Here is a 27652-nt window from a genome sequence, read left to right as displayed (position 1 = left end):
GGGTACAGCGGCAGCCGAGAGGGCGAGGAGATCCCGGCTTGCACGCAGCAGTGAGGGCGCCTTTAGGCTTGCAGCTTTCTCTGCGCCGTTGCAAACCGTGCAGGGACGGCGGCCCCGATGCCCAAGCACCTTCCACCCACAGCAGCTGCACCTGCCTTTGAGGGCAACAGAGGCAACCGCTTTTCTTGGTGGGGTGGCTTGTGACCCCCTCCTCTGCCGGGCCAAGAGCAGCTGGGTGCCATTTCTCGGCGTCATTTGCGGGGCTAAAAAGCTGCATGAAACAGTCTCTCCCACCCCAGCTCGTCTCTTTAATTCACGCCTCTTTGTCTCCCCCTGAAATGACCTCGTCCTCAGTAGAAAGCAATTGGGAAAAAGGTGTGTGTGTATGTGTGTGTGTTTGGGGGTGGGGGAAATAAGGTAAAGAGGAAGAACAGAGGCTTCTTGGCTTGCTCTCACCTCCCGGATAGCAGAGGTTCCTGTGTTGGGAACCTACAGGGGGGACCTAATTATTTGAGGAACTATCTGTCTCTAATTTCCTGCTTGCCTACTTACATTCGGGCACAATGGATGTTGCTCCAGGTCCCCTCACTTAAAACACAATCATTTTGTGTGATCAAAGAAATGTCCCTTTTCTTGTTGTTGCCCCCTGGGACAACATCCCCCAGAAATACACGCAGCACCCACTTTCCTGTGTTTCTGGAGGGCTCTTAGGACCTGCTCCTGTTTCCAGGCCTGGGGAGGGGTTAGTGTGTCTGTGGAGCCCTTTCTTATATTTATCGTGTTTTTATTGTTTGTATTGATGCAGTTGTTTTACGTTTGGTCCGCCTTGTCTTATTTTATGTCTTTAAAACTTTTTCTTTTTTAAATTATGTATTTGGCTACCACAAACTGCCCAGAGTGTTTTGGAAAAGGAGCGATTGTAATAAATGTAAGTAATATAATAATGTGCATTTTTAAATCAAAACATGTCCCTGTTCAGTTTTAAAATAAAGCTAGTTGATCAGCACAGTTCAGATCATTAGGGGAAAAAGGAGGGGGGGAATTACAAAATTACAGAGTTGAAAGGGACCTTGGAGGTCTTCTAATCCATCCTCCCCTTTCTCAAGCAGGAGATCCTGTACCATTTCAGACAAGTGGTTGTCCAGTCTCTTCTTAAAAACAGTATAGTTCCGGGATGGCAAACCTATGGCACGCGTGCCACAGGTGCCACGCGGAGCCATTTGTCAGGGCACGCAAGGCATTGCCCTGTCAGCTGGCCAGCGTGCATGTGCGCGCTGGCCAGCTGAGTTCAGCCTTTTTTAAAGCCATTTTTCGCCCTCCCCAGGCTCCAGAGACTTTATAGGAGCCCGGGGAGGGCAAAAAGAGCCTCCCCCTCCCCTGGAGGCCTTCCGGAACCTTCAGAAACTAAAAAAAAAACCCTGGCCCTATGGGCAAACTGGAAGTTCGGGAACAGACTTCCAGTTTGCTCGTAGGGTCGGTTTAAGCCCTCCAGAGGCTTCAGGGACCTTCAAGAGCCTTCCCTGAAGCCTCTGGAGGACTAAAAACGATCCTATAAGCCGTAGGGTCATTTTTAGTCCTCCGGAGGCTTCAGGGAAGCCTCCTGAAGGTCACTGAAGTCTCTGGAGGGCCTCCAGGGGGGCGGGGGGAGGCTGTTTTCGCCCTCCCCAGGCTCCTATAAAGCCTCTGGAGCCTGGGGAGGGCGAAAAAAGCATGCAAAAAATGGGGGGGGGATTGCCTGTCATATGCGCATGCGCACTGGGATTATGGGTGCGGCACGCCCGCACACGACCCTCCTGCGCTCCCCCCACTTATGGCACGCGAGTCAAAAAAGATTTGCCATCGCTGGTATAGGTGATTAACAGCACGTTAAGACAATACAGTAGGTTATACAGAAGTTAAAATATAAACAGTAGGATCTAAATTTTATAGTGCAACCACACCTGACTGGGGCAGACATTTTGGAAGGTTATTGAAATTTCTGCAAAAAAGTTTTAGAAATCATAGCAACCCTGCATTAGTTTGTCCTGGGAAAGTCCTAGCTCTCTCTTTCCTTCTGCACCGCCGCTCCCTTAGCGCTGAGTTTGTACCATTCAGGTTAACATTGGAGAGAATTGCATTCTTTGTCGGCTTGGGTCAGCTGCTGCTCTGTGTGAGTTGAGGGAAAGGACCACCCCCTCAGTTGGAGAAAGAAGGGCGAACAGATTTTGGGAGCCTTGAGAAGAGAGACGAGGGTAATAGAGCATACTTGCCGATAGAAAAGCGTATGTTGTAGCTCAGGGTTGAACTGTGGGGTCCTTGGTGCTCTCTGAGCTTGCTGGTTTTCTTGCAGACGTTTCATTCCTAGCAGTGATGAAGTTTCCTCGTTCGGTAATGAAACGTCTGCAAGGAGGCTTTCTTGCAGACGTTTCATTCTAGCACTGATGAAGTTAACTAGTTTGGTATTGAAACGTCTGCAAGGAGGCTTTCTTGCAGACGTTTCATTTCTAGCACTGATGTAATCTAGTTCGACAATGAAAGATCTGCAAGAAAAACCACCCAAGGTCAGAGAGTACCAAAGACCCCACAGTGCAGGGGTCTCTAAACATGGCCACTTTAAGACTTGTGGACTTCAACTCCCAGAATTCTCCATCCTGGCTGGAGAATTCTGGGAGTTGAAGTCCACAAGTCTTAAAGTCGCCAAGTTTGAAGACTTCTGCCACAGTGCACCCTTTTCTTTGCACCCCTTCCATATCCAACCCTGGCATATCCTATTCAAGAGCTAGATAGCAGCCAAGCGGAGAAATTGCCAGAGATCTGGGTAAAACTCTGCCCATTATAGGAAACATCGTCCAGCTGGAATGATCAGCGAGCTGTGTACCCAGAGAGAAGCTAAAGAGAAAGTTCCCAAAGTTTATTGAAAATAATTGAGATGATGAGAAAGTCCCAAAAATCCTAGAATACAAGTTACCTAATCAAGGTAAGCATTTCTGGCTGCAGAATAGAATAGAATAGAACAGAATAGAATAGGAGTTGGAAGGGACCTTGGAGGTCTTCTAGTCCAACCCCCTGCTTAGGCAGGAAACCCTGTAGTAGATCGGACATGGTGTCCTCAAATTACAACCATAATTGAGCCCAAAATATCTGCTGTTAAGTGACACATTTGTTAAGTAAGTTTTTCCCCATTTTACAACCTTTCTTGCCTCGGTTGTTAAGTGAATCACTGCAATTGATAAATTTGTAAGTCGGTGGTTAAGTGGGGGTTTCCCCATTTACTGTGCTTGTCAAGAGGTTATAAAGGGGGAATCACAAATGGAAGGGCTGGAAAAAACCCAGAAACATTGGTGGGGAAACCAGTGTTGTTGGTTTTTCCAAACAGTTTTTGGGAAAAAAACGGGGAAAAAACTCATAATTCACTTTTTTCAGTGCCGCAGTAACTTTGAATGCTCACTGAACAAACCGCTGTAACTCGAGGACTATCTGTAATGCCCCGGGGTGTGGGATTTCAAACAACATCTTTTCCTTTTTAAACCCTCCTCCCCCCCCCCCCAAAATGTAAACCCTGTCAATTTGCAAGACCTGACAAGGCTTAATTACCAATTCTCCCTCCCTCCCTCCCGTCCTCCATTTACAGTTCCAATCTCTTTATTTTTATTTATAGCTAATCTTCGGAGGGTAGGGTTTCAATCCGTGCTCAGACTGGAAGCCCATGCGTCATGCTGCTGGGGAAACAGCTGGGAATCCTAGCTATTTAAACAATATATAAATCATTTAATCTGCTACTGAAGGAAATGAGGATGAGGGAGATTGCTCCAGGAGTTTTGAAATGACAGTATCAATGCAGGCCACAGTCCGGATGCCCGCTGGGAATTGAAACAGCAGGGCACCTGAGGGGTTTTTCTTTTGGGGGGGGGGTCTTTTAATTTGGGGAGGTGGCAGTCAGATTTCTCAATAGGAACTTAATTTTTTTTTAATTTTATTTTTAAAAAGCAGTGCATAAGTTCATGTCTTCACTTTCGGAAGCGTAGCTGGGTTTGTTTGAACATACACACACTGATCAAGCTTTGTGAATCCCGAAGGCTGGAGGAATTAAAAAACTTGCATTAAGGAAATGGGAGATTAGCATCCTGTCTTATTTGGCCCTATTTGCATATATTTGCTTCTTCTTTTTTTTTTGGTACTTGATGGAAATGAGAACCAGCAGTTTTGCACGCTACTAAAATGCACACACAAAAAAGCAGCTGTTTTTAGCGAACCCAAAGAAGAGATTTTTTTGTAGCTCAGGGTTGAAATGATGGGTCCTCGGTTCTCTCTGAGTTCGGTTGTTTTCCTTGCAGACATTTAATTACCTGATTAGGTAACATCTTCAGTGCATCAGTGTTTCTGGAGTCCGTCTCCTTTTGTCTCATCTTCACTTCTGTCATCTGCTGCTTTCTCCAACATTCCTGCAAAACCTCAAGCTGCTGCTTCTTTTTTTTCGTAGAATGATGTGAGGCTCAAAATTAAGTGTGATTCTGTTTCTTCCCCTCACAGCAGGGGTGTCAAACGCAAGGCCCGCGGGCCGAATCCGGCCTGCGGGCTTCTTAGATCTGGCCCATGGGGCCAGCCTGGAAATAAATATCAAAGGAACAGCCCATGGTGCCTCTGCCAGCCGAAAACAGCTGGGGACTCGACATGTCCTTAATCTCTACATTATGGAATTGGGACTATTCCTGCCAGAAAGTAAATCTCCCTTTGTCTTGAATAGCTGTTTTGAATACAAAGGGGAAATGCTTTCATGCCTAAGGCGGGACTAGAGCTCACAATCTCCTAGTGAGTGACCCAAAGTCACCCAGTTGGCTTTCATGGCTAAGGTGGAACTAGAAGTCACAGTCTACTGGTGATTGACCCAAAGTCACCCAGTTGGCTTTCATAGCTAAGGTGGGACTAGAACTCACAGTCTCCTGGTGATTGGCCCAAAGTCACCCAGCGGGTTTTCATAGCTAAGGTGGGACTAGAACTCACAGTCTCCTGGTGATTGGCCCAAAGTCACCCAGCGGGCTTTCATAGCTAAGGTGGGACTAGAACTCACAGTCTCCTGGTGATTGGCCCAAAGTCACCCAGCGGGCTTTCATAGCTAAGGTGGGACTAGAACTCACAGTCTCCTGGTGATTGGCCCAAAGTCACCCAGCGGGCTTTCATAGCTAAGGCGGGACTAGAACTCACAGTGTCCTGGATTCTAACCAAGGGCTTTCACCTCTAGACTGAACTGGCTTCATTACTTCGAAATTTGTATTGTATTTCGAGTCTTACCCTACTCTTCTCCACCTTGACTAAGATTGTGAATCCCAATGTTAACATGAGATGGAGAAAAGGTTATTGATGTATTAATGTGGCCACATGTGGTCTCACTTTAAATCTGGTGATAAAACGTTCATAAAGAATCAGCACATGGTCACCACAGTAAAGAAATCCCTAGGGATGTATTGATTAGTGAGGAAAGGGGAAAAGTGGGTTTATTTGTAGTTTATTGTAACACTGTTATAGAACACAATGGACAAAGAATGTAAACCTAGTAACTATGGTGTCAAGGTTTTATTTAATGCATGGTTTGGTTTCAAATTTCACTGTGTCTACACATTTTACTTAGGGGGCACACGGTGGCTCAGTGACTAAGACTAAGCTTGTCGATCAGAAAGGTCAGCGGTTCGAATCCCTAACACCACATAACGGAGTGAGCTCCCCTTACTTGTCCTAGCTTCTGCCAACCTAGCCGTTCGAAAGCATGTTAAAATGCAAGTAGAAAAATAGGAACCACCTTTGGTGGGAAGCAGTGGTGGGATTCAAATAATTTAACAACCGGTTCTCTGCCCTAAAGACCAGCTGGGTACACGTGGCTCGGTGGTCATGTGACCGTGTGGGCGTGGCCAACTCAACATCCCTCACATCGATGGGTGCTTCGCTTTAGCTGTTACAATGTAACGAGGATTAACCGGAGAGGCAGTTTCTGTAATCAGGGCAATTAAGATGAGGCTAGAAACAACACCAGAATGTTTCCTTCCTGCCTTCCTTACAGGATTAGCCCTGTAATGTGAGAAAAAAACAGAAGGAGATTTCTTCCAACAACCGGTTCTCTGAACTGCTTAGAAAGTTAACTACCGGTTCTCCCGAATAGGTGTGAGCTGGCTGAATCCCACCACTGGTGGGAAGGTAACAGTGTTCCGTGCGCCTTGGGCATTGAGTCATGCCGGCCTCAGGACCACAGAGACGTCTTCGGACAGCGCTGGCTCTTCGGCTTAGAAACGGAGATGAGCACCTCCCCTTTAAGAAAGATTACTTGTTTATTTCCTTCCCCTGGACTTTTTATCATTAATCCAGGCAATCTGTTGCAATTAGGGTATGTACTTTATTTTTATTTTAACAAATGTGGGTAGATGGGAGGAAAACTCCCTGAGCAAGGAGAACTCCGCCCGGGATCACGTACTGCCAAAAATGACCATATTTAATTCTATCCAGCCATATTGTTGAAGAGAGAAACTTCAAACTATATAAAGCATCTAAGAGAAAAAATCTGGTCTTGCTGTTGTTGAGCACGTCTGGCTCTTTGTATTTTACATGGGCGCCTGTTGTGGCCCAGCAGGTGCTGTTGGAGCTGCCACCAGACTCCAACAGAGTCGGCTCTGGAGGATGTGGAGGACCCTGGAGAGGGTTCAGACTCCGAGCAGGGCGCAGAGAGACTGGTTGGCCACCAGGTGGCGCCTGAGCCTTGAACTAGTGGGATCCAGAGTGATCCAGAAGCCAGCAGTGAGTTGTTCCTGGATGCACGCCATCGAAGAGCTACTAGGCATCAGGAACAATTTCGCAATTACAGGAGGTAATTGCGCTCAGCTGGTGGTCATTAGGCTCCTCTCCAGTCTATAAAAAAGACTGCTTATGCACATGGCCCTCTTGCAGAAGTCAATGCATTGACTAAAGAGAACTGTTGTAACTAACTTGGCAGGCTGGATTGCTACCAAGGTTTGTCTGAGTTGCTGCCAAGGTCCTTATCTGTTGGTTTGCTTGGCTTTCAGCCACAGAGATTTGATCTTGCTAATTAAAGTACATTCTAGTTAAGCTTGTCTCGGCTTTCGTTACTGGACGGAGGAGGGAGTCAGTACAGGCGCCTAGAAATTGGGAACAGTTTTTGGGAGAAGAAAATAGCTTTCCAAAACGCTTGTTACTGTCATGGAAACCTTTACGGGTAGTCCTTGACTTACAACGACTTCATTTAGTGACTGTTCAAAGTTACCATGGCATTGAAAAAGGTGACTTGGGACCGTTTTTTCACAGTTATGAGAGCAGTACCCCCATGGTCCTATGAGCAAAATTCAGATGCTTGGCAACTGACTCACACAACTGTTTCAGTATCCCGGGGTCATGTGGTCCCCCTTTCACAACCATCTGACTAAGCCAAGTCAGTGGGAAAGACAGATTCACTTAAGAACGGAGTTGCTAGCTTAACAACTGTGGTGATTCCCTTAACAACGGTGGCAAGAAAAGTAGCAAAATGGAGAAAACTCCCTTAACATCTCACTTAACAGCGAAATTTGGGTCATAAATCGAGGACTTCTTTTATTTAGAAGCAGGAAATATACATCTCTTGAACACCAATTTCCTCCTTCAAGAAAACACAAGTATTTTTCTTGTCTTTTTTTAATTTTTTAAATTTTATTTACAAAGATGTAAAATGCACACACACACACAAAACTTAGGCGTACATCACATTTACACAATACAATGCGAACAGGAGCTTCCTGTTCTTTCTAATGGCAATTGCCAATCGATATCGCTCACCTTATGTTGTTTCCCCTTCTGTTATATTTCATTTGCATTTCACCATTCTTAACCCTCTTATCTTACTCATCTGTCTGCTATAATGGTTGATTACCTCTAGTAAATTTAAACCACTTGGATACATATATGTGTGTTAATTCTCCTTAACTACTATTTTTGGGCTTTGTTGTCTTCCTTCCTTGATCCTTGTTTCTTTCCTCCATCCACCTATACCATTTATCCCATATCTGGTAGAATTCTGATTCTTCTTCTCCCTGGATTTCTTTTGTTAATTTGTCCATTTCAGCACAGTCCATAACCTTTCTTATTATTTCATCTTCGCTTGGGATTAATTTGTTTTTCCATTTCTGGGCAAAGGCAATCCTCGCCGCCGTAATTATGTGCAATATTAAATACTGAATTTCTTTTTTTTAATATATTTTGCAGTCATTATTCCTAATAAAAAAAAACTTCAGGTTTCCATTCTATTTTAACACCTGTTATTACCTCTAGCCACTTTTTGATCTTTTTCTTTTCAGTGTAGAGTTAGTTCCCTTGTGGTGGCCAATACAAAGATAGAGGAAAGTGCTTGGGACTTTTTTCTTCTTCTGACATATAGCCGAAAGATGATGGGCCATGGATGGGAAAGGGAAAAAAAGGTGCAGAAAGCTTTGGGAATGGCGACGCTTTAAAGCAGTGGCATAATTTTCTCGGTCGCCGAAGTTAGGGGCCTTAAAATGTTACAGCTTATTGTTATTCCGAGTTGATAATCTCTCCTTTGCTTTAATAATTTTTCCTCATGCCTGGATGGTCCGTGAGTTGCACGATAATCACTCACACAGCTTTGTAATCAATGCCCAAAGTAATAGGATTCCACTGGCCAACGGCAATTAATAAATTTGTGTCTTTTTTTAAAACACTAGCAAGTCGGGCCTGAAATACGACTGACTGGCTTTTGCTCATTTGCATATTTATTGCAGTGGAAAAATTCTCGCAGAATGATTGATGTGGAGCTCGCCTCTTGAATTCCAAGCAGCGCATTATTATGAAATGAAAAATGCCGGCCATACAGTTGATTAAAGTTGAAGACAGTGGAATCAGTGTTTTTTAAGATTGTGGGAGAATTAAAGGCATATTTTAATAGATGTTGACAAGAAGTGAACTAACAAAAGCAAAGCAAAGGATTTGCTTGAAAAGATTTAATCAAACGTGTTTCTTGGGGGATTAATTGTCAGGGATGACTGGGGGGGGGGAGAGAGAGAGAGACAGAGAGAGAGGCGGGTAATGTGGGGAGTGGGCTGGCTTGGGGTTTGAACGAGGAGCATTGTTCTTGGGCCAACGTATCGAGCATTGTGTTCGACCTGTCTTTTAAACTTGGTTCTGGAGCAGTTGGTTGAAGAAGAAGTCTCCCTTTGAAAGAATACAGGTAGTCCTCGCTTTACAACAGTTCATTTAGTGACCAAAGTTACAGTAGCACTGAAAAAAGCCGACTCACGACTGTTTTTCACCCTTAGAACTGTTGGGTGATCCAAATCCAGACACTTGGCAACTGACTCGTATTTGTGACGGTTGCAGTGTCCTCTGTGTGTGTTTGTGTGTGTGTGTGTGTGTGTGTGTGTCATGTCATCCCCTTTTGCGACCTTCTGACAAGCAAAAATCAGTGAGGAAGCCAGATTCACTTAAACAACCAACCACCGCAGTGATTCGCTTAACAGTGGTGGCAAAAAAGGTCCTGAAATGGGAGTAAAATTCACCTGTCTCAATTACCAACAGAAACTTCTGCTCCCTTTTTGCTCCTGTTCAAATGTTCAAATCAGTTAGCAAGGAAGGGGAGGTGTTTTGGCCCTCAGTAACTTGTTCCGAAGGGAAGATCTGAAAGGAGCTTTGTCCACCTTTGTGATATTTCCTCAATTGTAGTCTAAAAGCAAGATATTTTTTGCCCCCTGTCCAAGTACTCTACTTAGTTATTGTGTTTTTCCCCAAAACAAGGCTGGGTCTTAAATTCATTTTTGTCCCCAAAATGGTTTACTTTTCGGTTAGGTCTTATTTTGGGGGGGGAATACAGTACTAAATGTCTGTTGATGATCTTAACTGGGGCTTATTTTGGGGGTAGGACCTATGTTGTGACTCAGCAGCAGCAACTCTTCTGTGAGTCTTTTCGGAATGCAAGATTAACGATGAAGCTGGGGCTCGTTAGGGGTCTTTGGGTGATAAAAGAACAAATGGTGCCACGCCCTAGTTGCTGGAGTCAACGTTCCTTCGTGCGTTCCTTGTTTCGGACAACATTGCTTAATCATCAGTTGTGGTTATGTAAGATACACTTGGATAAGTGCTTTGTGTTTCCTGTAACCCTGATTCAAGGCTACACTTGGAGAAGTGCATTACTTGTAAGAGTTTTTGTTTAGTATTCTATTATCTCGTTAGAGACTGTATTTATGTTATTTTTGGGCTCACAGCCAGTCGGAGCCGAGAATTGATAAAAAGACTTCCTTTTAAGTTTTGTCTGCTTGCCATTTGTTAAGAGCCGAGAAGGGGGGACAGAACAGACCTATATTATGAGCATCCTAAATGACCATCCTGAAAAATCATGCTGAGGCTTAGTTTCCAGTTGGATCTTATTTTGGGGGAAACACGGCAGGTACAGCTGATCCTTACGATTTACTAACTATGAGCCTGCTAGTATTTACAGAATGGGTGTGGGGAGGAGATTTACAAACATTAGAAACCCTCTCAGAGATACATCACCCTCCCTGCTGGAATTGAAATATCATGAAATGCCCACCCCTTTGTAGGTACAGGTAGTCCTCGAATTACGACCACATTGGAGCCCAAAATTTCTGTTGCTGAGTGAGACAGTTGTTAAGTGAATTTTGCCACATTTTACCTCCTTTTTTTTTAACCTCAGTTGTTAAGTTAGTAACATGATTGTTAAGTGGATCTGGCTTCCCCATTGCCTTTGCTTGTCAAAAGGTAGCAAAAGTGGGATTATGTGACCCTGGGACATAAATATGAACCAGTTGCCAAGCATCCAAAGTTTGATCCCATCAGGAAGGAACAGTATCTGTGTTTTACCAGAAACATAAGGTGCACAAGACTTCACTTGATGTTTTTTTTTTAATCATTCCCTGCCTAAAACATGACTTCTGCTCTATCGCAGTAGGCTGTTCCTCTGAGGCTTATTCTTAAGATAAAGGAAAGCACAAGTTAACTTGTTGAGCTTTGTGGTTAAGTGGAAACTCCACTCCTTGGTGTCAGGGTTCCAAATAGCATCCAAAAGTAAATCAAAGTCCAAGGCAAAATATTGCTCTCAAAGTTCCAATTTATTAAGAGAGCCACGTTGGCACATCTGGGAAAACCCAAATGTTAAAGCTTCCACGCCCCCCCCCCCCGCAGTTGAAAGTTCAAGATCTTGCCCCCACACCCATAAGTCCATCACATGGTCCAATCTCCCACTGCCATGCTGGCAGTTCCACCCATCCAGTTCCGGTCAGGTGCAGAGACAAAGGATGACCTTGGTTTTCTAGAAAGAATTTTGTTTTGGCTACATAGCATCTAACTCCGTCCAATCCCTCCTCCCATTTTCCCACAATAGAAAAAGGCATAGTAGAATAATAGAAAGTGTGGCAGGCCAAGAGAGATATGGCTGCAGACCTGACACTTGGTTTGCTGTGATCCAATTCCAGTATCTCCAATCACAATAAATTTCCAATTTCCCAAAATGTAAGTGAGTGAAGGTAGCATTCTGCAGAATTCCCCACTGAAGCCTGGATTGTTTTGAAGGCACCTTAAGAACTGTGAATTTTTGTTTCATGCAAATGAAAGCCAGGGGTTGCTATCAGGCAGGAATTCTGCTTTTGTTAACCCCGTTCTAACTCAGGGGTCTCCAGCCTTGGGAACCTTTTAAGACCCATTGCTTCAACTCCCAGGATTCTCCAGCTAGCAATTCTGAGAGTTGAGGTCCTCCAGTCTTAAAAGTCGCCAATGATGTACTTTCCCCCCTGCATATCTAGCACTGTGTTAGGCACAATTCTGCAAAGGGCTACTAGCTTCAGAAGTTGTGGATGGTCCATCATGGGAGGTTTTCAAAAAGAGACTGGACAGCCATTTGTCTGAAACAGTATAGGTTCTCCTGCTTGAGCAGGGGGTTGGACTAGAAGACCTCCAAGGTCTCTTTCAACTCTATTATTTTATGTCCTAGGGCAATGATGGCGAACCTTTTCGGCACTGCTGGTTTTTGGCGCTCTGGCATGTGCCGGAGCAGCTGGTGATGGTGCGCATGCCCACAGGGAGGACTCTGCGTGCCACCTCTGGCACAGATGCCATAGGTTCGCCATCATAGTTCTAGTGGAAAACAACAGCTGGCTTTTTACCTATCAAAGACATATTAAGTCTTGTTGGTTCTCCTGCTATTTTTCCCCTCTCAGCTTCTGGTTATCTCCTTTCATTTATAGTTTCTTTTCCCCTCTTAGTCTTTTCCAATTTTCTTTCTTTCCTTCCTTCCTTCCTTCCATCCTTCCATCCATCCTTCTTTCCTTCCTTCCTCCCTCCCTCCCCCCTCCCTTTCTTCCTTTTGCCTTTCTTTTTCTACAGTTCGCTCCCTCCTTCTCTCTCTCCCTTCCTTCCTTCCCCCTCCCTTTCTTCCTTTTGCCTTTCTTTTTCTACAGCTCTCTCTCTCCCTCCCACCCTCTCTCCCTTCCTTCCTTCCTTGTATTGTTGGCCGGCTTGAGATCTCACCAGCGAAAAGACTAAAAGCTAAAATGCGGTCCTCGGGGCCTTTAATAAAAGAGGCAACGGGATAAACAAAACCTTGAAAATGCAAGAGATGGAGACCTGGGAATAAAAAGGCCCAGCCGTAAAATTAAACAGCGGGACTCGCCCCGATAGATAGAACTCATCAGGCTTAGATGGGCTTTTTGAAAATTGAATAAAAACGTCCTCCTGTCAACGGGCAGAGATAACAGAGAGAAGGCTGGCTTGGTTTGCCGTTGGCAGCCGGTGTGGCATCGAGGCTGTATTCTGAATTGATGGATCTCGGCTGCCTTCGTCCCTCTTCCATTAATTCTTCTGCTCCTTTGGGTTAGGCTTCCTCTTGACACCCACACTTACCCTTAAATAACTGTGGCGCAAGGGTTATATTGTCCTATAGTGCAAGAGAAATACTTTGAAAAGGCGGCTGGGGGGGGGGGGAGGCTGCTAGGCTAAAAACCAGCTATTCTTAGTATGCAATTCCCCCGTGACGTTAACGCAAAATAGAATAATAAGAGTGGGAAGGGACCATGCAGGTCTTCTAGTCCAGGGGTGTCAAACTTGATTTCATTGGGGGCCACATCACGCGGTCAATGCATGGAGCTACTCACACGGCCTGATGGCCAGTAGGCTGGGACCAGTTGTGGATTACCAATTTTGTTACTACCTGTTCGGGCACATAGACAACACTTTTTTTGGGTTACATTTTTTTATTTTATTTTTATATAAACAAACCATTTCTCACTAACCAGCGTTTCTTCTGGGTATACATATTTTGTGCCAACATTCATATATACAATCTTATTCGTAATTTAATCTCATTTTAAGCTTAATTTTCAATACCTTAAGTATCTAATATTCTAGCGATCCCATTATAATTTATTTAAATCTATTAGTTATATTGACTATTAATGCCTTTTCTATACTTTAGATAACTTCTTTTATTATTAATTCTTATGCCTATTCTCTACCCACCGGTAAAAAGATTCCCAAAATTGTATAATACTTGTTTTTTTTTTTTTTTTTACGTTCTCTTTGATAGCCAGTGTCAATCTGTTCAATATGCAGACGATACCCAGTTGTATCTGTCCGCCCCGTGCCAACTCAACGAAGCGATGGATGTGATGAGCCAGGGTCTGGAGGCTGTTAAAGACTGGATGGGGGTCAACAAGCTTGTGCTCAATCCAGAAAAGACCGAATGGCTGCTGTGTTTCCCTCCCGCGAATTGGCCAAGTGTTCCATCTCTCAGGCTGGGGGGTCAAATTATACGCCCCTCAGACAGGGTTCGCAACTTGGGAGTCCTCCTGGACCCACAGCTGACCTTCGAACATCATTTGTCAGCTGTGACCAGGGGGGCATTTGCCCAGGTTCGCCTGGTACACCAGTTGCGTCCCTACCTGAACCGGGAGGCCCTCACAACAGTCACTCGTGCCCTTGTGACCTCTAGGCTGGAATACTGCAATGTGCTCTACATGGGGCTGCCCTTGAAGAGCATTCGGCGACTTCAGCTAGTCTAGAATGCGGCCGCGCGAGCGATTGTGGGTGCACCTCGCTTCACCCACGTTACACCTATCCTCCGCGAGCTGCACTGGCTGCCTGTCGATCTCCAGGTGCGCTTCAAGGTGCTACTTATCACCTATAAAGCCCTTCATGGTAGTGGGCCTGAGTATTTGAGAGACCGCCTACTGCCAATTACCTCCACTAGACCGATACGATCGCATCGATTAGGCCTCCTCCGAATTCCATCTACCAGCCAGTGCAAACTGGCAACTACCCGGAGGAGAGCCTTCTCGGTGGCTGCTCCGACCCTATGGAACGAACTCCCCGTGGAGATTCGTACCCTCACCACCCTCCAATCCTTCCGCGCCGCTTTGAAGATCTGGCTGTCCCGGCTGGCCTGGGGTTAAGATTCCAACCCCACCCGAATTGTGTGACTGTTGTGCTCTCTTTTAATATGTTGTATTGTTTCCATATTGGAATACTGTTTGTCTTTCCCCCCCCCTCCCTTTTTGAATTGTGAGCCGCCTTGAGTCCCCCCAGGGAAAAGGGCGGCATACAAATAAAGGAAATGAAATGAATGAATTATGCACAGTCTAATATTTTCCTAACCACATTTTCCTCTGCAGGGATCTCTTCACTTTTCCAATGCTATGCAAATACAATCCTAGCTGCTATTACAGCAGCCCAAAGGTGCTTCCTCCCCCCCCCCCCCCAAGAGGCAACTGGACTTTCTTGGTTTTTCTTTGAAGATGTTTCGTTTCTCCATAGTGAGGGGGGAGGAGTATCCGGACTGGGTTGACCTCGTCCTCTCATTGGTTGGATTGAGTCAGATAAGCTCTTTGGGACACGCCCCTGGCCGCCAGGTATTCCCCAGTTATCGACTCAATCCACTCACCGGAAGGTGCACCATTCAGGATCTCCAGCAAATCGCAAGGAATTAAAAGGAAAATATTTGGACCCGGTGAATTTTGCCTCCCTGTACCGCACACAGCCTCCTCCTGCAAGGACTGGACTGCCACAAGCCCCCTGGGGCGGCATGCTGTCCTGGCCACTGAGTGAGGCCGGAGTCACTCGGTGAGGACCTTTGCCGGGCAAGCAGGAGGAGAGGGCACAAGCCTCCTAGAGGCAAGCCCTGCCGCGGAGGCTCTACAGGCGTTGGCGCGTTCCGTTGCTCCCCTCAGGGGTTGAGTGACGAACCATGGCTTCCCAAACGCCGTGGAGTGCCCGTGCTGCCTCCACGTGGCCAGACAACCGGGAAGGAGCCAAAGAGACATTCCCTGGTCACAGCGGCGTCGGAAAGAGTCAAGGAGCGAGGAATACCTGGTGGCCAGGGGCGTGTCCCAAAGAGCTTATCTGACTCAATCCAATCAATGAGAGGACAAGGTCAACCCAATCTGGATACTCCTCCCCCCACTATGAGAAGAGGCGTATCAGGTAAGTACTAACGCCCTTTCTCATCCAAGGAGCATCTTCAGCTCTGAGTGGATGGTGGGGAATGGAAGGACCCCAGTCACAGCTGGAGAAGTTTCTTAGATGAGAAACAAAATGTCTTCAAAGAAAAACCAAGAATGTTCTGTTGCCTCTTGGAAAAAAGCACCAGAGGTGGATTCCTACCGGTTCAGACCGGTTCCGCCGAGTAAGTAGTAGTAACTCAGCTGGACACGCACCCGAATCAGTTCTATCCTCGGCTGCACCATCTTGATTTTCTGTTCTGCCCATGCGCAGAACAATCTTCATTGAAAAAAATGTATTTTTCCCCTTTTCTAATGTGCGCATGGGCAGACCATTTTAGGTGCAAATGTGCATGCACGCAGAGCATGCACCTGGCATGCGCGTGAGTGAAGCAAGCGCACACACGCAAAAAAAATTGCGCCCCAAACCAGTAGTAATGCCAGCACGTACCCGCTCCTGAAAAGCACCTTTGGGTTTCTCTTGCAAAGCTGATTCTATTCATCCATCCATTCCTCTGCTTTATTTGTATGAATCAGGGGTCCCAACGTGATGGCCACCAGGCCGCGTGAGTAGCTGCATGCATTGGCCGCCTTCAAAGAAAGTCCAGTTGAGAGAAGCACCTTCGGGACAACCATGACCTGGATGACTGAGAAACTCCATAGACGTTCTTTATATGTTTTAGCCTCCAGTCCCTTAATCATCTTGGTTGCTCGTCTACTAAGAGGACAATTTCCCCAACATCTCAGTCTGTGGGCCCATAGCCCACAATGAACAGAGAATGATAGCAGGTGTAATGCAGCAATCCCTCTCTCTTAGCTCTTTCAGAAACTGGCATCCAGGGCAGAAGTAATACATATGTTGCCATCTCTCTATATGCGCCAGTTGTCAGTGGCAGGGATGCCCCCATCCTCCCCCTTTTAATACATCTCCAGTGCCTTCACCATTCAGGAATAAACATGTAATGTGCTTGATGGGGAAAAAAATAATTCTCCCACTTTATCTCGGCTTTGTTCCCCTGGAAAGCTTGCCTGCCATTCCTACCGCACGATGATATGATGCCTTCTTTTGTGGCCTTCTTGTTGCTGGCTAAAACCGCTGTTTGGAATGAATGGTCTGGCTCTTTTTCACTTGCTAAAGCTGGCGAGAGGGAGGCAGGCAAGCACAGGATAAATGGGAAATGTGTTCTGGACTGTTTCCTTAACGCTAATCCAGAAACATGGCTTGCGGAAGACTTCTAGATTTAAATATAAAGAGACAAGTCTGCCCATTTCCCCTAATTGCAGTGTAAGGGTAAAGGTTCCCCTCTCACATATGTGCTAGTCGTTCCCGACTCTAGGGGGCGATGCTCATCTCCGTTTCAAAGCCGAAGAGCCAGCGCTGTCCGAAGACGTCTCCGTGGTCATGTGGCCGCATGACTCAAAGCCAAAGGCACACGGAACGCTGTTACCTTCCCACCAAAGGTGGTCCCTATTTTTCTACTTGCATTTTTGCATGCTTTCAAACTGCTCGGTTGGCAGAAGCTGGGACAAGTAACGGGGAGCTCACTTCATTACGCAGCACTAGGGATTCGAACTGCCAAATTGCTGATCAGAAAGTTCAGCATCTTAGCCACTAAGCCACCGCATCTCATAAGTCCTGACTTATGGATCATTATTGGGCCGGGTCAGGTGCAAGAAATCAGGAAACAAGGCAGTTCAAGTGACTGTAGGTTAATTGCATGCTAACATTCTCTGCAAGAATCTGACCTACTCAAAGATACTTTGAATAATATTTTACAAACTTTAGGAATCACTTAAGCATTATACATAAAGGAAAAATACTTTTTCTTATCTGCGTTAAGAGAAAATTAAAGAAATGTTTAGAGTTTTAAAAAGGATGTTTAACAAGAAGAAAAAAATATTCTATGAGGGTAACTTGGAGGGAGTGATCTAATTTAATAGTGAACTTTAAGGTATGCATGCTGAGAAGTTTTTAAAAAAAGATGTATTAGAAAGTTTTGATTTTAGAAGTGTTTTTAAAGAAAAGTTTAGTGTTTTAAAATGGATGGGGGGAAAAGCCATTTCTCACTTTAAGGTTAAGGAATCTGAAAGAATACAGTGAATTTTGTTAATGTAAATGATGGTGGTAGTGTATAAAGACTATTAAGTGCAAGCAGAAATATATATCATTTCCACAGCAGGGAAGATTGGTATAGAGTTTCCTGCCTAAGCAGTGGGTTGGACTAGAAGACCTCCAAGGTCCCTTCCAACTCTGTTAGTCTAAAAAGATAAAGCAGAAATGGTTAAATTGATTGTTTCATTCAAAGAGGAGAATATATTTAATACTTACCTGGCAGGGAAGATACCTGGATCACTATCAAGTAAAATTCAGACCCAAAGGTGCTTTTTCAGGAGGCAACTAGACTTCTCCACCTCTGACAGGATGGTGGGGAATAGACGGATTTAATATTCCTTGCAGACAGCTGGTCATTTGCATCCTTTCAGAGGGTCATTTGAGGACACCTGGAGGTTTATCTGTGTCCTCAGGCTCACCTGAGTGGTGCTTCTGGTTCCTGTAGTCTGCAATCTTTCCTCTGGAAATCCATCCTTACTCCCACGCCATTCAAAGGGTGTTTATCCCAAAGGGATTTTGGACCACCGTGTCCTGGAAGACTGAGAATCTCTACAGACTTTCAGGGGTAGGGAACTCTTCCCCTTCCTGCCATGCCCAACCTGTCAGGTTCTCAACATCCTTGTCTCCCCTGTCAAAAGTATGGCATTCCTTGCAGGGTCTTCTTAAGGCACTCTCTGGTTTTCCCCACAGGTTACAAAGCGTTGAAGGCTTTGCTAAGAAGCCTGGTGGATCTTCAGGATGAACTCTGGCTCCAGAACTCGGGGACCAGGCATTTGGTAGCAGGACAAAAGAAGGAGGAGAGGTAAAGAAGATAGCGATGGCGGCGACTTGGCAAGGGGCGGGCAAAGGCCACAAAATACCTTTCCAACTTCGGGGCAGAGGGCAGGACCAAATGAGATGGGGCCCATCCCTTGTGTCAGGCCTGCAGCCATCTTTTCCTTCAGATCTTCGGCCTGCCATACTTTCTATTATTCTACTATCCATGTTCTATTGTGAGAAAATGGCAGGGGGGATTGTAAGGGGTGAGATACGATGTAGCCATAACAAAATTCCTTTCTAGAAAACCAAGGTCATCCTTTGTCTCTGCACCTGACTGGAACTGGATGGGTGGAAATTGCCAGCATGGCAGTGGGAGATTGGACCATGTGATGGACTTGTGGGTGTGGGGGCAAGATCTTGAACTTTCAACTGAAGGGGAAGGGGAACCGGGAAGCTTTCACATTCGGGTTTTCCCAGATGTGCCAACATGGCTCTCTTAATAAATTGGAACTTTGAGCAATACTTTGCCTTGGACTCTGATTTACCTTTGGATGCTATTTGGAACCCTGACACCTTGAACCAACTTGCAATCACAATTGAGACCAAAATTTCTGTCGCTCAGCAAGCTGGTTGTTAAGTGAACTTTGCTCCACTTTACGACCTTTCTTGCCAATGTTGTTAAGTGAATTGCTACAGCTGTTGAGTTAGTAACACGGTTGTTAAGTGAATTGGGCTTCCCCATTGACTTGGGCATGTTTCAGCATCTGGTGGCACAACCCCGAAGCTGTAGGCAAGTGAACAGGTTAACAGGGTTGGAAGGCACCTTGTAGGTCATCTAGCCCAACCCCCTTCCCAAGCAGGAGACCCTACGCCATTTCTGACAGATGGCAGTCCAGTCTCTCCTTGAAAGTCTCCAGTGATGAAGCTCCCACAACTTCCGAAGGCAACTTCTGTTCCATGGGTTGATTGTTCAGAAAATTTCTCCTTATTTCCAGGTTGAATCTCTCCTTGTTCAGTTTCCATCCATTATTCCTTGTCTGGGTGCTTTGGAAAATAGGTTGACCCCCTCCTCTCTGTGGCAGCCCCTCAAGTATTGGAAGCCTGCTCTCCTGTCTCCCCTGATCCTTCTCTTCACTAGACTAGCCATACCCAGTTCCTGCAACCGTTCATCTTATGTTTTAGCCTCCAGCCCCCTAATCATCTTGATTGCTCTTCTCTGCTTCTGAAATCATAGCTCGCTTGCCCAGATACACACACACACACACACACACACACACACACACACACACACCCCGACCGTTCTGTCCTTTGCATTAGGCCTAAGGCTTATCCAGGGATAAGGTTCAGAACTGTCGAAAGACTTGTTCCCGTTTCATAGGGTATTATCTGCCTGTGTGATTACATGGCTTTAACGGGGGATTAGCTATTCATAGAGGGGGGAAGAAATGCAATCAGCCTCTGTTGACCATAAGGCTAAATGGAAATGCCATATTCAGGGGCAGTATACCATTGAAGGCCAAGATGATCTGAAGCAGCAAAGGATAAATCCGCCGCTTGGACAGAATAACGGAGTTGGACGGGACCTTGGAGGTCTTCTAGTCCAACCCCTTGCTCAGGCAGGAAACTCTATACAGGTACTCCTCGACTTAACAACACTTCGTTTAGTGACTGTTTGAAATCACAATGGCACTGAAACAAATTGATTTATGTCCGTTTTTCACACTGACGACCATTGCAGCATGTGACCAAAATTCAGACACTTGGCAACTGATTCGTATTTATGACGGTTGCAGTGTCCCGGGCTCGCATGATCCCCTTTTGCAACCTTCTGACAAGCAAGATTGATGGGGAAACCAGATTCACTTAACTGTTATTAACAACTGCAGTGATTCACTTAACTGCTGTGGCCAGAATGTCGTACAATGGAGCAAAATTCACTTAACTGTCTCGCTTAGCAACAGAAATTTGGGCGTCCATTGAGGTCATAAGTCTAGTACTACCTATATCAATTCAGACAAATGGCTGTCCAATCTCTTCTTAAAAACTTCCAGTGTTGGAGCATTCACAACCTCTGGAGGCAAGTCGTTCCAATAGTTAATTGTCCTCACTGCCAGGAAATTTCTCCTTATTTCTAGGTGGCTTTTGTCCTTGATTAGTTTCCATCCATTGCTCCTTTTCTGCCCTCTGATACTTTGGAAAATAAGTTGACAACCCCCCCCCCCCTTCTCTGTGGCAACCCCTAAGATATTGGAACACTACTATCATGTCACCCCTCGTCCTTCTAAATTAGACATGCCCAATTCTAGCAATCGTTCTTTATATGAAAGAGCTGAAGAAGCTTCTTGGATGAGAAGCAAAACATCTTCGAAGAAAAACAAGAAAGTCCAGTTGCCTCTTGCAAAAAACAAACAAACACCAAACAAACTAATCTCCTTGATTAGTTTCCATGCATAGCTTCAGTTTGACAGCCTTGCTTTTAGGTTGCCCTGTCACTAACCAGGTTTGGTGCTAAAGCTGTACTAAAGAGAGCGAGCAAGCTATCAGGAGATGCTTGGACAGCTCTGTAGACTAATTACGCCGCCATCTTCATTGTCAGTGACGAAGAGATCTCAAGTGGCAGCGATGAAGCCGAGGAAGAGAAGAGAGTTGTGCGGAGGCCGCCCAAACGGAAGCTGGAGATGGAGGACTACCCCGAATTCGCGGCTAAGCGGTTTGCTGACTTTCGGGCGTACAGAAACAACACTCTACAGAAGTGGCATGACAGGACCAAACTGGCTTCTGGCAAACTGGGCAAGGCAAGTATTTTTTTCTTCTTTTTTTTTCGGCATAGAAAATTTTTATTTTCCATTTTCATAGCATATAATCACATGTATACTATTACATAGTCAGTATCATGTTGTATTATTAAGTAATTACATCAATTATCTTACCATCAACTAACAAAGAAAGAAAGAAAAACCCAGTTATTGGCTTTTCTGCTCTCCATACACCATATTTATACTTTATCCGACACTTTCTTCCCCCTCTCTCCTCCCCCTTTCTACATCCTTTCTTCCCTCCATCATTTTTTACTCTACTTCCCCTTCCTTTCTCCTTCTCCTCTCTCCCCTTACCACTCCTCCGTATACACCTCATCTTCCCCCCTTACCCTCTCTCCTGTCCCTCTCTTCCTATCTTTCTTCTCTCTTCTGCTTCCCACTCTTCCTCTAATTCACTTGGTGTATTTCAGCTTCTGAGCAAACTCCCTTTTGTGTTGATGGTATTTATAATTCCATTTCAATATACATAAAAAAGAAAAAATAGCAGTATACATGTACAATCATAGTACCTTAAAATCCAATACCCCTCCTCCAACTTAGTAAACTCCGCTCCCTCCCCCCAACCCCTCCAACCTTCCCCCCTCTTGACTTCCCAGAACCAATACAAGGTATAAATCTTTAACAAAAACAGTTTAAAATATACTTAAAGGGTGCTGAGGAGGGACGCATGGTATGAATTCACCAGCAAGAAGCCTGGTGCCTGTGGGTTCTAGTCCCACCTTAGGCACAAAGGCTGCCTGGGTGGCTTTGGGCCAATCCAGCAGGAGACTGTGAGTTCTGGTCCCACCTTAGATATGAAAACTAGCTGGGTGACTTTCGGCCAGTCCCCAGGAGCCTGTGAGTTCTAGTTCTGCCGCAGGCATGAAAGCCGGCTGGATGACTTTGAGCTAATCCCCAGGTTGTGTTGAGTTGTGCCCTTGCCTTGGCATGAAAACCGACTGGGTGCCTTTGAGCCAATCGACAGGGAAATGTGAATTCTAGTCTCGCCTTTGGCATGAAAGCCGGACGGGTGACTTTGGGCTAGTCACTCTTTCTAAGCCCAACCCGCCTCACAGGGCTGTTGTTGTGGGGAAAATAGGAGGAGGAAAGAGGTATGATTGCCACCTTGAATTACCAAATTTTTCGGACTATAAGACGCACCAGAGTATAAGACACACCAAGATTTTGAAGAGGTAAATTAAAAAAAAAAGTTTTTGCACTCTGCAGGCCTCCCAAACCCTCTGCATGCCTTCTTTTTTATGAAAAACAGTGCATGCAGAGAGTTTGAGATGCCTGCAAAGTGCTCCTGTGTGTGTGTGGGGAGGGCAAAAACGAGGAAAAAACGACCCGTTTTTCGCAAAAATGGTTTGCCAAAAACAGGGCATGCATAGGCTTTGGGGGGCTTGTAGAATGTGGCGGGGGGGGAATTGGGCAAAAGACGGCCCCGTTTCACTTCTTTTTGCCCTCCCCAGCCCCCAGGAGCACTTTGCAGACCTCCCAAACCCTCTGCATGTCCATTTTTGCAAAGGGGGGGCGGAGTTTCAGGAGGCCAAAAACGCTGTGTTCAGTATATAAGACGCACCCAGATTTTCACCCTTTGGGGGGGGGGATAAAGTGTCTCTTATACTCTGAAAAATATGGTATTTATACCAGAGTTCCCCAACCTGGCAGTCCAGTGGAGTGCGTGCGTGCTCCTGTTGCTTGTGCAAGTGGAGCTGCAAGCATTCGCAAAGACGCTTGTGCAAGGACGGCCACAAACACCCACGAAACCGCGACACTCATGTGAATGGGCCATGAATGCCCACGATGCTCGCCACTAGGCTCTCGCGAGTTGAGCTACTCACGTAGTTCGGTGGCCAATAGGCCATGGCCCAGTATTGGTTTGCAGCCCACAGGTTGGGACCAGTGGTGGGTTTCAAAAATTTTTTAGAACCTCTTCTGTAGGTGTGGCCTGCTTTGTGGGAGTGGCTTGTTGGGCATGTGACCGAGTGGAAGTGGCTTGGCATTCATGTGACTGGGTGGGCGTGGCCAACTTGTAGGATGAGGTGAAACTCACTTAACAACGCTCTTGCTTAGCAACCAAAATGTTGGCTCAGAAACTCTGGCATTTGAAGCACACAAGTCTTAAAGGTGTCAAGTTACAAGACCCTTGGCACCCCTAACCCTTTAGGAAAAAAACCCCAGGGGTGTTCAAATTTGACAGCTTTAAGACTTGTGGACTTCAACTCCCAGAATTCCTCCTCTCGCTCTTCATCTTGATGATGTGCGGACGGGTGGCGGGAGGGAGCTGGAACCGGTTCTAAACAGCACTGTAGATTTGTGGAACCTAATCTATAGAAGAGGTTAGAACTGGCAGGAACCCACCCCTGGTTGGGACCCTTGATTCATACAAATAAAATAGATGGATGGATGGATGGATGGATGGATGGATGGATGGATGGATGGATGAATAGGATTACCTTGAAGAAAACTTTTCAAGTAAAACCCAAAGGTTCTTTTTTTTCCCAAGAGGCAACTGGACTTTCTGATTTTTCTTGGAAGACGTTTCACTTCTTATCCAAGGAGTGTCAAACGTGCCTCTTTCAAAATTCCAGAAAGGAAACCCCCAACTCCATTGGTTTAGAGAAAAGGTACTTTTACCGAATATGAAGTGAAAGCAGCGACAGTAAAGCAAGATCTGAAACAAAAGGTGTGAAATTTGCACCTATCAAAGCTTTACCCAAATCCCTCCCCCCCCCCAACAACCCCAAGCCGAATGTCCAATCTCCAGCCCCCAAGGGTGTCATGTGGGGGTGCATCTTCAGGTGGCTTCAACCATCTGGTATGCAGAGACGGTTGACCTCGACCAGACCTAAACGGGACCATTCAGCATGCGCAGAACATGATGAGAACAAAACTCCCTCCTCGTCCCGAGATCGATTTCCCCTCCCAAATACCGAACCCCCCTTCCCTCCCCGTTACTACGGCAGCCGGTAGCAAGCAAAGCGATATAGAGGCTGACCAGGAGCTTCTTCCAGTCGGAGCCGAAGAAGCTTCTTGAATGAGAAGCGAAACGCCTTCAAAGAAAAAGCAAGAAAGTCCAGTTGCGTCTGGGGGAAAAAAAATAGCACCTTTGGGACAACCATGACTTGGAGGATTGAGACTCTTCATATATATTTACAAGTAAAAGTAAACCCTCCCAAGAGCAAACAATGTTATCGGTGTGGGAAAGAGAGAAAGAAAGCAGGTGAGATATTCTGCTCATTGGCTGATAAAGGAAGACAAGGGGGGGGGGGGGGCTGTGACTGGGAGAAACTACAGGTGTTTTTTTCCCCTGCTTTCTCTGACATTGCTTGATGCCCTTCCAGGGTTTTGGTGCCTTCGAGCGATCCATCCTGACTCAAGTAGATCACATTCTGATGGACAAAGAGAGGTTACTCCGGCGGACGCAGACCAAGAGGTCAGCGTACAGGGTGCTGGGAAAAACCGCGTCGGCTGCTGAGGTGCTTCCAGAAACCGAGCTGGATGAGACGGTAAGGAATGACGCGGATTGGACCAAGCGGGGGGAACAAATCGACTCTTATTTGGAAGAAATTGACGTGGGGGGCTGGAGGGGGGAGCCGATCGCAACAAATTTCAGTTAGTCCTCAACCTACGGCCATTCATTTAGCGGCTGTTTGAAGTTACGACAGTGCCACACACAAAAAAGGCGAGTTACAACTGATCCTTGGTCTTGAGGGTAGGACAAGAAGCAATGGGTGGAAAATAATCAAGAAGAGATTCAAGCTGGAACTAAGGAGAAATTTCCTGACAGTGAGGACAATTAATCAGTGGAACAACTTGCCTCCAGAAGTTGTAAATGCTCCAACCTGAAAGTTTTTAAGAAGATGTTGGATAACCATTTATCTGAAGTGGTGTAGGGTTTCTTCCCTAAGAGGGGGCTGGACTAGAAGACCTCCAAGGTCCCTTCCAAATCTGCTATGTTATCCTATTCTATTCTATCCTAACCTATCCTATTCTCTTATTCTACTCTATTCTATATTCCAACATTCTATCCTATCCTAACCTATCCTCTTATTCTATCCTATCCTATTCTATTCTCTTATTCTACTCTATTCTATATTCCAACATTCTATCCTATCCTATCCTAACTTAACCTATCCTATCCTCTTATTCTATCCTATCCTATTCTCTTATTCTACTCTATTCTTTAGTCCAACATTCTATCCTATTCTATCCTAACTTATCCTATCCTATCCTCTTATTCTATCCTATCCTATTCTATTCTCTTATTCTACTCTACTCTATTCTACATTCCAACATTCTATCCTATCCTATCCTAACTTATCCTATCCTATCCTCTTATTCTATCCTATCCTATTGTATTCTCTTATTCTACTCTATTCTATATTCCAACATTCTATCCTATCCTATCCTATCCTATTCTCGTATTCTACTCTATTCTATATTCCAACATTCTATCCTTCTATCCTATTCTATTCTCTTATTCTACTCTGCTCTGCTCTGCTCTACTCTACTCTACTCTATTCTACTCTACTCTACTCTTTCCCACAGCATTAATTGTAGCAGGCCTGAAGGCCCAATGCAAAAGATGGCTTCCAGCCCTGACAGCAGCATTACCAGTTTCCTCTATGGTAAACGGCTGTTCGGTGCAGCCGGGTGACGTGCCTGTTTGAAGAGCCACATCTTGTGAACCGTCCTGTTTTGCATGCGCAGAGGGCTTCCCTCCGCCCCCTTTCAAATCCTGGATAACTAGAGTAATATGTCACCTTTATAAGCTATCATCTGATTTGAAAACCAAGGGCTTGTTTGCTTTGAGCTGTGCAAAGACTTTTTTTGATGGATGATAGTCTTCCCGGACCTTCTCACTCCATAAAGAATGCCCATATGAAAGGGGACAGCCCTGCCTTCAGTGTCCATTTGAGTGTACATATATTATAGATGAATTGTGTGTGTGCAGAAGCTTCTCTTGGTTTTGAAGTCAAAGCACGCCCCGAGATGCTCGAAACAGCTCATTTAAAGTTCAAGGCGGTAGCAAACCTTTTGAAATGGGGGAGATTTCATGGTATTTCAACAGTGGTTTTTTTTGCATATTCTTAGATTTCTGGAGCAACAAATAGCAAGGCCCGCGAGAGAGTTGGGGCCAGGTTAGAAAAGGAAGGAAGAGTAGACAGTCCAAAAAGAAGAAAAGAAAAGAAAGTGAACCTGTTGGCAGCTTATCACAATAAGCAGCAATTCAGTCCAGGTGAAGAGAAAGCGGAGAAGAAGAAAAATTACAGTATTTTTCAGAATATAAGACGCACCAATAGTTTGAAGAGCCAAATTTTAAAAAAAGTTTTTACACTCTGCAGACCTCCCCAAAATGACCCATTTTTCATGAAAATGGGCTCGTTTTTTTTTCTTCAAAAAAAGGGCATGGATAGGTTTTAGGAGGCCTGTAGAATGCTCCTGGGGGGTGTCCCCCCCAAAACGAGCAAAAAATGGCCCATTTTTTTCCAAAACGGGCCCAGTTTTTTTGTCAAAAAAAGGGCATGCATAGTCTTTAGGAGGCTTATAGAGTGCTCCTGGGGGCTGGTGGGGGGGGCAAAATTGAGCAAAAAACAGCCCATTTTTCACTCATTTCTGCCCTCCCCAGCCCCCAGCAGCACTCTATAAGCCTCCAAAAGGCTATACACGGCCATTTTGGTGAAGGGGGTGGGGTTTTGGGAGGCAAAAAGTGCTGTATTCAGTGTATAAGACGCACCCAGATTTTCAGCCTCTTTTTTGAGGGAAAAAGGTGTCTCATACTCTGAAAAATATGGTAAATTATCCAAAGAGATTCTGCTTTTATCTCTTAAATAGCAACTCAGCCCAGGTGGCAGGAAAGCTGGGAAGAAGCATTTCAATGTGTTTAAGCATCTCCGTCTTAAGGAACTCACCAGAAAGAAGGGTAGGAAATTCCTCTTAGGCTGCCCAAGATTCTCTATTGATCCCAGAGGAGCATTGAATAAAATCTGTGCAATTCTTGCTTACTTGTACCTGACTTGTAGTGTGGCATCTGACGCTTGTGGTACCTTAAATGCGAGCAAATGTATTATTGCACGCGCAAGAAGACTGTGAACCCCACAAAACTTCAGTAATAATAGATTTCTTATATTTATGGTGTTGCAAGATCTTCAGTAGTATAGAATAGTGGTCACCAACTTGTGGTCCCTGGACCACTGGTAGTCGGCAGAAAAATTATTTGCATTTTTCATATTGCACTAAATCAGGGGTCCTCAAACGGCCCACGGCTGAATATGTGCAATAAATGTTTGTGTTGCTGCAGAGAGTCTCCCCCTTCGGGGTGTTTTTGTGCGGGTCGGAGGGGGACACAAATTCTGACTTGGGATCTGCTTCAGCCTCCTGGTGTGGGGCTTTGGGCAAAGGCTGGAGGGAAGCACTGCTGGTGGCAAAGAGCCAGAGGGCCTTGTGCCAGTGGGACCTGCTGAGCCTCCAGGCGCCAGTACCTGGCCTTGCACTCCCGCAGGTCTTCCCTC

General features: G+C 45.5%; 1 protein-coding gene across 2 annotated transcripts in view; it reads left to right on the top strand.

Moving 5' to 3' along the window:
• The window catches only part of AATF (apoptosis antagonizing transcription factor), a 112766-nt gene that overhangs the window by 37003 nt on the left and 48111 nt on the right, over positions 1-27652 (top strand). For both annotated transcript variants that reach the window (XM_032216582.1, XM_032216583.1), the window contains exons 5-7: positions 18268-18379; positions 20933-21131; positions 24482-24646. In XM_032216582.1, coding sequence (XP_032072473.1) covers positions 18268-18379; positions 20933-21131; positions 24482-24646 — 476 coding nt within the window. The remainder of the gene's footprint in view (positions 1-18267; positions 18380-20932; positions 21132-24481; positions 24647-27652) is intronic.

The sequence above is a fragment of the Thamnophis elegans genome, chromosome 4, assembly GCF_009769535.1.
Source record: "Thamnophis elegans isolate rThaEle1 chromosome 4, rThaEle1.pri, whole genome shotgun sequence".
In the NCBI taxonomy this organism is placed as follows: domain Eukaryota; kingdom Metazoa; phylum Chordata; class Lepidosauria; order Squamata; family Colubridae; genus Thamnophis; species Thamnophis elegans.
The sequence above is the reverse complement of the archived record's forward strand: the minus strand, read 5'-3'. Positions and strand labels throughout refer to the sequence as shown.